The sequence below is a fragment of the Epinephelus fuscoguttatus genome, linkage group LG1, assembly GCF_011397635.1.
Source record: "Epinephelus fuscoguttatus linkage group LG1, E.fuscoguttatus.final_Chr_v1".
NCBI lineage: Eukaryota > Metazoa > Chordata > Actinopteri > Perciformes > Serranidae > Epinephelus > Epinephelus fuscoguttatus.
The window spans coordinates 4,935,697-4,946,762 of NC_064752.1; the positions used below are offsets into that span (position 1 = coordinate 4,935,697).

The following is an 11,066-nucleotide window of genomic DNA, read 5'->3' on the forward strand; positions in this document are numbered from 1 at the left end:
TGACGACACGTCCAAACACAAGTATGACACTGAATATATTAAACTGTGTGGACCTTGAACTGATGACTACAGAGAAATCTGGACCCAGTGGCTGAACCAGTTGGGAACCAGTGGTTTGGAGGGAAAAGAGAGTCACAGGTCTGAAGGGCGGAGTTATATAATCTTGGGGGGAGTGGTTTAGTCAGGAGTGACAGTCTGTGTCAGTGGTTCCCAACCTTTTTCCTTCAGGGAACCACTTTTCTATCCCTGAGTAAAGTGACGACCCCTGACTGAGTGAGCTGTTTTATGGATATTTCATATTATATTCATCACATAACAATAACAGTACAGAACCCAAACAGTGAACACAATAACTGCAGGAAGTTTGTGTAAAACCAGTGATTTGGATGAATTCTGAGCAGAATATTTCCTGTGAATTCTGCGTCAGCGATGAGTTTTACTGATGTTTTTAGGAACTTTTAACACAATTCTCTGTCTGTGTGATGTATTTTTTAACAGACTTCTTTGTTGACAGATCAGTGTTTTCTTCTCTCTGACGCTTGGCCGTTGTTTTATTAACTCTTTGGTTGTTTTAACTGCTGAGCGTGGCTTTTTATCAGAGAGTGAAGACTCTGTGAATAAAGCTTTCGTTCAGGTGTTCACCGTGCCCTGATCCTGGGAGAGTTTTATTCTTGAAGCTTATACCTAGAATAATAATCTTAAGTATAAAAATAACAATTTAATTTAGTTTTCTTCACGTAAATAATTGAAATGCTGAGATATAGGCCTGTACATTTGTTAAAGGAATATTTTTTACATCCCTTAAAATCAAGAAGGTTTCACAACTCCTATGCAATGATGCAGGTGTGGTGGAGACTTGTGATTTAACAGGTGTACCTAATAAAGTGACCACTGAGTGTCTGTATCACTGACACAGTCTCAGCTCTGATAACACAACAGGTGAACATGCTTTTAAATCTCCTGTTTTATATTTTCTTATTAATCCAAAGAAGACACAAGAAGTAATTTCTGGTCTTCCAGTGAACTGGTATCCTCCACCAGTTACTGTCCATAACACACAGACTGAACACGTTTCCTCCTGTAAATATTTGGGCATCTATGTGGACGCTGCTTTATCCTGGAGTTGACATATAGATCATATTTGTAGTGAGCTCCAAGAATGGATTTACTTGTTTAGCAGACTGAGGTGATTTGGATCAAACAAACAGATGCTGTTATTGATGATATAATCTATAATACAGAGTGTGATGCAGTGTGGAGTCAGTGAATGGTACAGTCACAACACAACAGAAAGAAGACACCACCTTGTGGCTCTATGTGGCGTTGCAGTAACAGCACAGCTGTGGCTGTGACATCATCACGGCGCTGTCCTTGGTGCTGAAACATTTGAACTTGACTTCAACCTGTTTTCTTTCTTTGTTCTTCACAACAAGTTTGTGTGACAAAGAGGCTTTACTGTGTGTTTTATTAGACTTCTAGGTTTGCTTGGCTCAACAAGTGACACATTATGTATAACATATGGAAATATCTGCTGAATTAACGGCTGTGAGTTTTAACATGACTGAGTCACAGGGCCCCAGAGAAAGCTGGGCCCCTGGTCGTCTCTGTGTTCATCTTAAAGCTAGACTGCTGCGTATCTGCTCAAAGATTGTGGGTCAAACACTTGAGTCAAGTTTTCAAGCTGCGTTTACTCCAAGAATTTTGTCTCTGGCTCATAATATCACGTCCGACCCCTCTCACACGTTATTTGAAGAATTACATTTTGCCATCACACAGGAGATTTAGAGTCCCACAGGCTCCACTGAACAGGTTGATGAACTCATTTGTTCCTCAGTCTGTCAACTTATTAAATCACAGTAGGACTTCTAAGTAGCCTCAGTGTGCCTGAGTCAGACACTGAATGTAATAAGGAACGATTCATATGTTGAACTGCATCTGCTTTTTGTAACGTCTGATGTGTTTGTAGAGTTTGTGGTGAGGTTGTGTTGTTTGGTTTAATGTTGTTTTGTATTTTTTTGAAACATTTGACATCCTGACACGTAAGACAAATTTCAGATATTTTTTTCTGATAGTAAAGTGATATCAAATTAAACTGAGACACATTTTTAAATTATGTTAGTGTCAGAAAATATTTTCTACATCTCAGACAACAAATGTTCTGTGATTTCATTTCAACTTTATTTATTTAGCACAACAAATGTGCCATGAAACGTTGTGTCTGTGCTTCTGTCGTGATGTGAGTCAGAAATAGTGTTTGTGGTTGTAAATACTTTCCAGACTTTTGGTAGATGTTTAATGTGTTTGAAGTATGAGGCTTTACTGTTTCCCTCCATTTCATGTGTTTTTCTTTCATCTTAAACTGCTGTTATGTCCTTTTCATATTCTGTCATTTCTGTAATGTTCACAGGTGCAGCTTTAAAGCCATTCATCACTACACTTGAGCAAACAAAAGACTGGTCACGGCTACAGTGTGAAGTTAATGGAGCTTCTCCAAAACCTAAAGTAGAGTGGAAGGACAGTTCTGGAAACAAACTTCCTGCTGAAGAACCACAGGTCACAGACAGAGGAGGCAGCTATGACATCATCCTCCAAACTACTGTGACCAAGACGGACTACTATCACTGTGTGGTCACACAGGAGGAAATCAACCATCAGACTGAGGCAAAGATTCATGTGTATATCGGGGGTAAGATTCTTCCTCATGTTTTTATATTCAAATAATTTGAACTGTTCATGTGTTAACACGTGTTCAAACTGAACACAAAGGAAATTCTGATGAAGATATGAGACGAGAAGAATGAGAGAGTCTGGAGGGAAATAACAGAAAGAACTGGGGTCAGATGTGTAAACTATGTGTGTATGCACAAATACCATGTGTGCGTCTTTTCCCACACACAAACTGGTATTTATAAAGGAGGAATGTGGAGTGAGATTGTGTCACCTCACACATTGTTCAGACCAGACGTACGGACACTTTTAGCTGAGATAGCTGTGAAATATGTGAAATGACAAAGAGATTAAATTTAAGTTGAGAGATTGAGAACATTGTTTCAAGGCTGTTTAACAAATTCACTGATTATGTTATCAGGCTATTTTTGCAGCTTACACAGCGTTCAGGAAAATGTCAATCAAAGGCGCATTTATACATTTAATTTTTAATTATTTATGAGCGATGAACTCATCACCATTTTTATTTCCATTCATCTCCCCGTCAGTGATCGTTTAATTTGATCCTCTGGAGCATTTTGTAAAGTCAGTTTCAACATGAGCTCTATGAATGAATCATTCATCATCCTTCTGATGTTTAATAATAATGATGATTGAGATTATATCGTGATGAAGTTAGTGATACAGACACTATAAATATCCACAGCTGTGTGTAATGCAGGCTGCTCTGGCACTGTTGGAAAACCTTGTTGATGCAACACAGTCAGTGTAACTGCACTTCTTTGTCGTATTTCTTATTGATGGGTCGAATGAGAGGTGGAGGAGAAGTATTGCTATGCAAACAAATGTTTAAGGGTGTTTCTACATCCATTTATGGCGAACTGTGGAGGTGGAAATGAGGTTCATGCACATGCAGAATCAGGTCTACACACAGCTTTATAAATCTGACATGAAGAATGTGTATGATATCTGCCTTTATGTGTTCACACAGTTTTCATTGTGAATCCACACAGAGTTTTATGCATCTGAGTTCAGTATGAACTGTTACACACACACAGTCAGTGTGAACGTTGTCAGCCAGCTGTAGCTAACGTCTGTGTGGTCAGTATTTTAGTGCTGAATAAACACAAAGTGTAAAAACAGTCCAACAGTCAGATTCACAGATGAAATGGAGACAAAAGTGAACTTTGTGTTGAGTGTGAATTCACCTTTTAGGAGCATGAACATCATGAATCATTGTGACGATGATCTCCAGCTGTGATTCTACACTAATACTATATGTGCTGTACATGATGTGCAGTCACATTCACAGTGTTACATTTACTGTCTGTAAACATGTTTCAGAGGAAAGATTTGAGGACACACATGATGAACATTGACAAGTGTTGTGCAGCGTCACACTCATAGTATCAAAACACAAACTATTCCATATGACACCATAAAAGAAGCCAAATGTCATTTCCTTGCCTTCTTCAGTGTCATGCACAGACTGAAGGTCAGCTCTGATTCTCACCTCCTTTTCTCTACAGTCTGTTTCTACTTTACAGTTGAGAGCACAACATGAACTAAACAAGGCCTGTACTGTTGTCTGCTCTAATTCCCATAATACTTTGGCAATGAAAAGCTTTCTGATTGTTGTTGTTAGAAATATGAGCACATACTAACTAGTCCATGTAACTGTGGAGGAGCTGATTGTTGTCTACAGAAAACACAATATGTGAGCTGCTCAGAGTGAGTAGAAGAGCTAATAGAGAATGATCTGACATGACACTGGTGTCAAATGACTTCTAGTGTTCAAGCTCCACTTGTCAAACTGTGATGATGAAAACATGAATCAACAAACATCAGCACACAGTTTAACTCTCACTCAATATACATCACATGTTAAACAAGTGTTTTCTGAAGTCGATCACATGTTTTGTGTGTGAGATCAAAGTAACTAGTTCCTATATAAAGTGTGATAAAATGGAAAGACTCAGGTAAATTGTACTTTTCCTGCTCAGTGAAACATAAACGTAGCTCAGCTGCATGTTCAGCTGGATGTGTCATATTTTCTTTGAACAAAGCTTTATTAGCTCTGACAACAAGTATGATAAAACAAAGAGTTAATCCAGAGTCCGTGACTGACTTGTACCTGTGAGCCTGAGCTCAGGGTGTAGAGAAGCCGTGTAGCAGCAGTCAGATGTAAACAGGCTGAAGTGGAGGAGGCAGGACAGTGATTCAAACATTCTTCCTCCTGATGAGCAACACGTGTCAGAAAGAGGACGATGCTCCAACATCACCCTCCTCACTACTGAGAGCAAAACCAGAAGCAACCTGTGAGCTGTGCAGCCAAGCAGGAGGAAACTGTCCATAAGATCAATGCTGACATCACTGTTCCTGCTGACATTCATCCCACTGCTGTTTTTATCTGCTAACAGCTTTAGAGTTTACATTTCAGGAGCATCCACACCTTCAGCTGTTCTCTTTGTGGAGACTGTGATGTCCAGTCTGATGGAGATGATGTACACTTACACTCTCAGGGTTAATGGTAATGTTTTTGTTTCTGTTTCAGGGCTCTCCATTGTGACGGTTGTTGTTGCAGTTGTTATTGCTGTTCTCTGCACTCTTTTGGTTGTTGGTGTTGTTCTAGCTGCCAAGCGTTTTATCACACAAAAGCATGAAGGTAAGTTCAAATAATTGACAGTATCCACATGTTGATGATGAGCAGACAACACAACAGATTCTTTATATGTATCTCATGTTTAGAGTCTTGACAGTTGTTTTATCTTCTCAGACATGAATCATTCTGTTGGTATTTACACTCAGGGTAGGATCAAGTCAGTCTGGATTTTCTTTAATATACCTGTTGTTGTTTTCCTTCCTGCAGACAGCGAGAAGAGAAAACCCCTCAATGACTCAGTCAGTCAGTCAGAGCAGCTACAGCCTCCACAAACTTCACCTGTGATCTGAACATCTTTCCATGGTTTGAGGTTTGACTGAAGCTCTTTTTATTTCCCTCATCTTGTGTCTTCTTCTTCTGTGAATGCTTTTAATGGAGAATCAGCTCCATCTGCTGTTTATCTTGAGTGATGACTCCAAATATTCACAGAACATTAGTGCATGGAAACACACAGGACTTTGTATTTCATTTGCTGGTTTTCTGGAAATCCTGTTAAACTTTGAGCCTCATTTGGAAACTTGACTTTTCACTGGGTCTGTGAGTGTGGACGTTCTGAACAACACAACAACTCTTCTGCCCTCAGAGGTTGTCGGACAACACGTCGTATGAATGAGTTTGTTTGGAGCGTACCTGCCTGTAAAATACACTCAGGGCAAAAAGCTCAACACTAACAGTCCATTAACCAAAATGTGTTTGATCTTTCCCCAAACATCTGACCTCATCTATACAGTTATCACACTGCAGTTTCCCCAGGACACATTTTATTGGAATTATCACTGAATATAATCTGTTAGAAATGTTTCATATAAATGTGAATGTTGTGTCTGGTGATGAGGTTGGTTTAGTCACAGGAGTTTTTATTTTGGTTTCATTTCTTAGTTTATTTAATCTGAACCATGCACTTTAATATGCATTACTGTTGGCCTTACAAAATAAAAGTTGGACCACATGTAGGTTCAGTGATGAGAACGAGACAAAGGTCAGTAACATGAGCCCCTTTTACACTGACTGTTCAAGGAGGGAGTGTCGCCCCGTTACTCCTCCTCACAGTTCTGTGAGAATTAAATGAACAGTTTGTGTTGAACTCTGATGTATAATGTGTATATAGTGACTGAGTTCAGCTCTTGTGCAGCTTTAAAGGCGACTTCTTGCACTCTGTTCTATGTTGATTTTATTCTTTTATTTTGTATTCTAATTATTTTTATCTCATTTTATTAGATTGATTTAATTCCAGGCAGCACAGTGTCAAGTCAAAGTGTTGTTGAGGACATTATACTGTAGTACCTGATGAATAAGATGCAGCTCCATAGAAACTGATGAACATGTGATAAATAATGAGACAGTAAAGCAGGAGAATAGAACAAGTGATGGAAATAAAATAATAAAGTAAAACACAGCAGAATTAAAATGGAGCAAGACTGAAATGTGAATATTTTGGAGCTAAAGTGAAATATAATGGGACTTATTGTTTATTTTGATATTGATCATTGGGACAAACATGTACTGCTTCTTTTTATTTGTTAAGGTGCTAAGCCAGAGTCTGTCAGCTACAGTTACACACTGAACTATACTGGGACAAACATGTACTGCTTCTTTTTATTTGTTAAGGTGCTAAGCCAGAGTCTGTCAGCTACAATTGTATCACATGACACTGACAGGTGTTTCTATTATTTTGTCCAGCCCATGTGGATGTTTCTGTTGTTCTCTGATGATGCTCTTGCAGGTATCATGTAATTTCAGGCAGAGCTTCATCATTTCTGTTCAAACGTTTGAATAAAACATGAAAAATGTCAAACTGTGTGTTGTGACTGTTTTGGATGTTTCTGTGCTCAAACTTTGATATTAACATTTTTAAAGTGGGACTTTTTTTTCAGGTGGCTAAAATACATTTTATTGCTGATCTTGTCCACAGCAGTACATTTCTTAGCCTCCATGTCAGACTCCAGCCTGTTTCTCCAAACTGGAGGCGTGCTGTCTGACATCTACTGTAGGTAACACTCTGACTATAGACAGGTACCCCACACAAGTTCACTTCAAAAAATCTGAACTATCCCTTTGAATACATTTTGCTGATAATACACTCTTACTTAACCCTTAAATGGGCCGGCACATATAGATATTTTGGAAAATTAATTCATTACTATTTTCTAATGTATCCTGGCTAAAAAATACAGTTTCATGATTTTATTTTTTTAAGACATGACCTGTATTTTCCAAATTAGAAATTGTATCTCCTGAGATACATCTCCCACTGAGGGTGTAAATTTAATGTCAGCTGCCAGCCTGTTGACTTTTAGTGGAGTATATACACTGTGTTGTATTATTACTTTTATTACAGTAAATTATCTGAATCCTTTTTCCATATATTCTGACAGTTTGTACAGTTTAGGTCCTGATTTCACAGGTCATCATATTGTAACTGGCGCTCTTATTGTGAAGGAGTGAGAGCGGAAGTGCTGCAGTTGTCTCTGAAGCAGAGAAATCCAAAGTGTGTCGGTTTGTGTGTGTCGCAGCCAGAAGCCGTTAAATGTCCGTTAGTGCCGTTCCAGTGATGTTAAAGTGATGTTTAATGTTGAGGTGACTTCAACAACTATGAAGCTTCTTCCTGTCGTGTGTCTGTGTGTCGTGACTCGGTGTGGAATGACGTCAGCTGATGGAAACGGTGAGAACATGAATGTTTGGACTCAAGTGTTTTGTATGTGAGTGGATGAAAAGTGTGTGAAGATGTGGAGTGTGGAAACAGAATAGTGGCAAGTTTATCAGCGGTGGGTGGAGAACGATAAGACGTGCAACATCCGCATTTAGCTCCATTTGAACATCAACATGAGGAAGAGGAAGATGTGACATATATATATTTCTATCCTAATAATGATGACACATCAATATTTGGTGATGTCGGTGAATTGCAGCCTCCTTCTGATTAATGACAGTCGGATCATAGAGCTGCGCAGTATTTAGCGGGGCGTCGTCCATCCTGCAGAGAGAAATGCGCCTCTGTTTCCCAGCAAAGCTTCTTCCAGTCAAACCATTTAAAGAGGTTAATTGTCCTGGTTCAGAGACATGATCACCAAATCACCTTCTGAATACAGATCGGATCTATAATTTGGGAGCTGTCATCAATAGAGGCAGGTGGAGGGTAGACTGGTTGGTTTATTATTTTATTTATTCAGAGAACAGTTTAAAGATTTGTTGACTTTAAATGGTTATTTATTCTAGAGAACACTAAAGCGTGCACAGTGTGTCGTTGCCTGTTACTAATAAATGATAAATGTATAAAGTGAATGTTTATGTGTAGCAGCTGCTGGGTGTTTATAGCACAGATCCTGAGACACCTCATATGTAAGTTAGACAGACATTTCCCTGATCATTACTGTGCACTAATGTACTGTATGTACTGAGGCTCAAGAGCCTTCTGGTTCCTGCAGACACACAGAAACCTCCCTGCAGGGCAGCTTTAGGAGCACACAAAGATTATTAGTAGGAAGGGGTGCTCTTTTTACACTTGAGCATCTGCCCCACAAATTATCTGTGCACGTCACTCTGCATGTAAACACACTGATTAATACATGTTTGTATCTTCCAGGTCCAGCAGTCGTCACAGTGGAACAAGACAGAGATGTTCTTTTACCCTGTTCCCTCAGCACCAAGGAGAACATTGAGTCAAAACTGTTTGACTGGAAGAAAGCTGCTCAGAAAGATGGAAAAAACAAGGAGGTGTTCTTTTATGATGCAGGCATCCATTACAACAACAGGCGAGCAGGTCAGAGTGAGGAGTTCAAAGGTCGAGTCTTTCATTTTCCTGAAGAACTGAAACACGGCAACGCCTCCATCATCATCAGAAATACAAAGATGGCCGACAGTGGAGACTACACCTGTGTTTTTCCACGTCTTCAGCCACGTCAAACGTTCCACATTAAGCTTGTTGTTGGTGAGAAAATCTTATTAAATATTTCCTCTAATTTAATGAAATTTCAGCAGTTTATAGTCGATGAAATCATCTCTTCTGTCTCTCTGATTGTAAAGGCTTCAGCTGCGTCTTAACATGTGTTTTGTTTTGCCTTTCAGATGGTGTCTTAACCTCTTGAGGGTCATTTTGATTATGTGCATTTGTGTCTCTTAATACCTTCACATGTTAAACTGTATAATACCAGGACCATGAGGAGCTGATACATGTAAATTACATCACTGTAAAACAAACACTCAGTAGGTTTCATCAGGTGTGTTGATCTCACTTCAGACTCTGACAGAGTTCAATATGTAAAATATTAAATATAAAATAATAGAAGTTTTCTTGTTTTTTACCCTTTAACTTCATATTTTAAATACAGTAAATCAGTCCTAATAAGAGCCATCAGGTTGAAATTCACAGGATCTGTCCCTCAACTTGTCTGTAATGTGTGTACCAAATTTGAGGTTGATTGACACAAGTGTGTGTGAGATATTTTAGAAAGTGCAGTACAGAGCATCTCCAGCAGAGGACTCCAGAGCTCTGTAAAACTTTTTCAAAGTTAGCAAATGATGAAAATAAATCTCTTTATGATTCTGAAAAAATGTCCCTAAGTGTTAAATGTGACTATAAAAAGATGTTTTTAATATTTAAATAAAGATGTACATATTTATTATCATTGAATCTCGCCTCCATAAACATATAAATAAAGTTTCTCTGTTATGTGGGTGTCCCACTACCACAGGAAGTCCACATACAGTAACTTCCATATATGGTCAGGCAGGTAATTTAAGTGTCTCCAAACTCACCGTGTTTTCACGGTGCTGACTTCCCATTGGATGAAACCAGCTGTCAATAACATACAGTTAAGAATTCTCTCCTCTGATTGGTTGATAGAGTTAAAAGTCCGTAAGTTTCGTCCCTTTATGTCGTAGAAAGATGCTGATTGGTTTATGTGTTTTCGGGGCGTTTCCTGATTTCAGAGAGACTGAACATGATTGGTCAAATCTTTTGTCAATACTTTAAATGGACTGAAAATACGTTGTTTTGGAAGTTTGACGAGCGGCGCTAAAACTAAACGAGGGACACAATCGACTTTTATTCACGTTATTTTTACTTCCGGTTGAACGTAAACGAGGTACATTTAATCGGTGTGATTTTGTTGTTTAAAACGAGCTCCTGTTTGTCTATAAATGTCTGTTTTTATACCTATAAATACATTTTAACTGCGGCTAGACAGGATAACAGCTAAGCTGCTAACTGTTTACTGCCGTAAAGTAAAACGTCACTGTTCTGATGTCGTAAATCCTGTAATCAGATTCTTACAGCCGTTGTAAAAACGAACATTTAAGGTTTCAGATGAGGTGTAATATGTCTGTAATGACTTCTGCCGTCAACATGAAAATATGTAGAGTATATATTTGTTATTTTTACATGTAAAACTCGGGTCGCGTGCAACCTCTGCGCTTTATAATATTAAAAAACAGATTGGGTGAAAACATCCCAGGTGAGTCCTGATATTAATCACGTCACTCTCTTCCTCTCAGTTATATGTGATCACAGATCGGATATCATTAAAAACACTTGAGTCTGTGAGCCTGTGTGTTTTGGAAATCATAGACTGCATAAATAAACCGTTGAACTGACTGGGGTCATTTCTTTTAATGTGTTGGACTGCACATTTATTAAAACTCGAGACGTTTACACACCAACATCTCTTAAGTTTGCATAAGTGTTAACGAAGTGAAAGGTTTATTTTGAGAATAGTTTAAAAAGTTATACTGACATTGT

The 11,066-nt window shown here is 38.6% G+C and overlaps 2 protein-coding genes across 2 annotated transcripts; both read left to right on the top strand.

The window, feature by feature from the left end:
- The first annotated feature begins 2,364 nt into the window (after positions 1-2,364).
- On the top strand, positions 2,365-6,894 carry LOC125897289 (butyrophilin-like protein 1). Its single transcript, XM_049590511.1, has 3 exons — positions 2,365-2,686; positions 5,222-5,332; positions 5,537-6,894. Exons 1-3 carry the CDS (start codon positions 2,368-2,370, stop codon positions 5,617-5,619), a joined length of 513 nt encoding a protein of 170 aa, XP_049446468.1. The 5' UTR covers positions 2,365-2,367; the 3' UTR covers positions 5,620-6,894.
- Positions 6,895-7,709: 815 nt separating this feature from the next.
- LOC125897293 (butyrophilin subfamily 2 member A1-like) lies at positions 7,710-9,951 on the top strand. Its single transcript, XM_049590523.1, has 3 exons — positions 7,710-7,991; positions 8,913-9,257; positions 9,395-9,951. The coding sequence occupies exons 1-3, from the start codon at positions 7,892-7,894 to the stop codon at positions 9,412-9,414; spliced, it is 465 nt and encodes a 154-aa protein (XP_049446480.1). The 5' UTR covers positions 7,710-7,891; the 3' UTR covers positions 9,415-9,951.
- Positions 9,952-11,066: the final 1,115 nt, after the last annotated feature.

What these genes read in the sequence shown, in the direction of transcription:
- LOC125897289 (XM_049590511.1), top strand. Translation starts at nt 2,368, where the DNA reads ATGTCCTTTTCATATTCTGTCATTTCTGTAATGTTCACAGGTGCAGCT. An exon ending in GATTCATGTGTATATCGGGG is followed by an intron (nt 2,687 to 5,221) that starts GTAAGATTCTTC and finishes TTTCTGTTTCAG; the next exon opens with GGCTCTCCATTGTGACGGTT. An exon ending in TATCACACAAAAGCATGAAG is followed by an intron (nt 5,333 to 5,536) that starts GTAAGTTCAAAT and finishes TCCTTCCTGCAG; the next exon opens with ACAGCGAGAAGAGAAAACCC.
- LOC125897293 (XM_049590523.1), top strand. Translation starts at nt 7,892, where the DNA reads ATGTTTAATGTTGAGGTGACTTCAACAACTATGAAGCTTCTTCCTGTC. An exon ending in GACGTCAGCTGATGGAAACG is followed by an intron (nt 7,992 to 8,912) that starts GTGAGAACATGA and finishes TGTATCTTCCAG; the next exon opens with GTCCAGCAGTCGTCACAGTG. An exon ending in CCACATTAAGCTTGTTGTTG is followed by an intron (nt 9,258 to 9,394) that starts GTGAGAAAATCT and finishes TTTGCCTTTCAG; the next exon opens with ATGGTGTCTTAACCTCTTGA.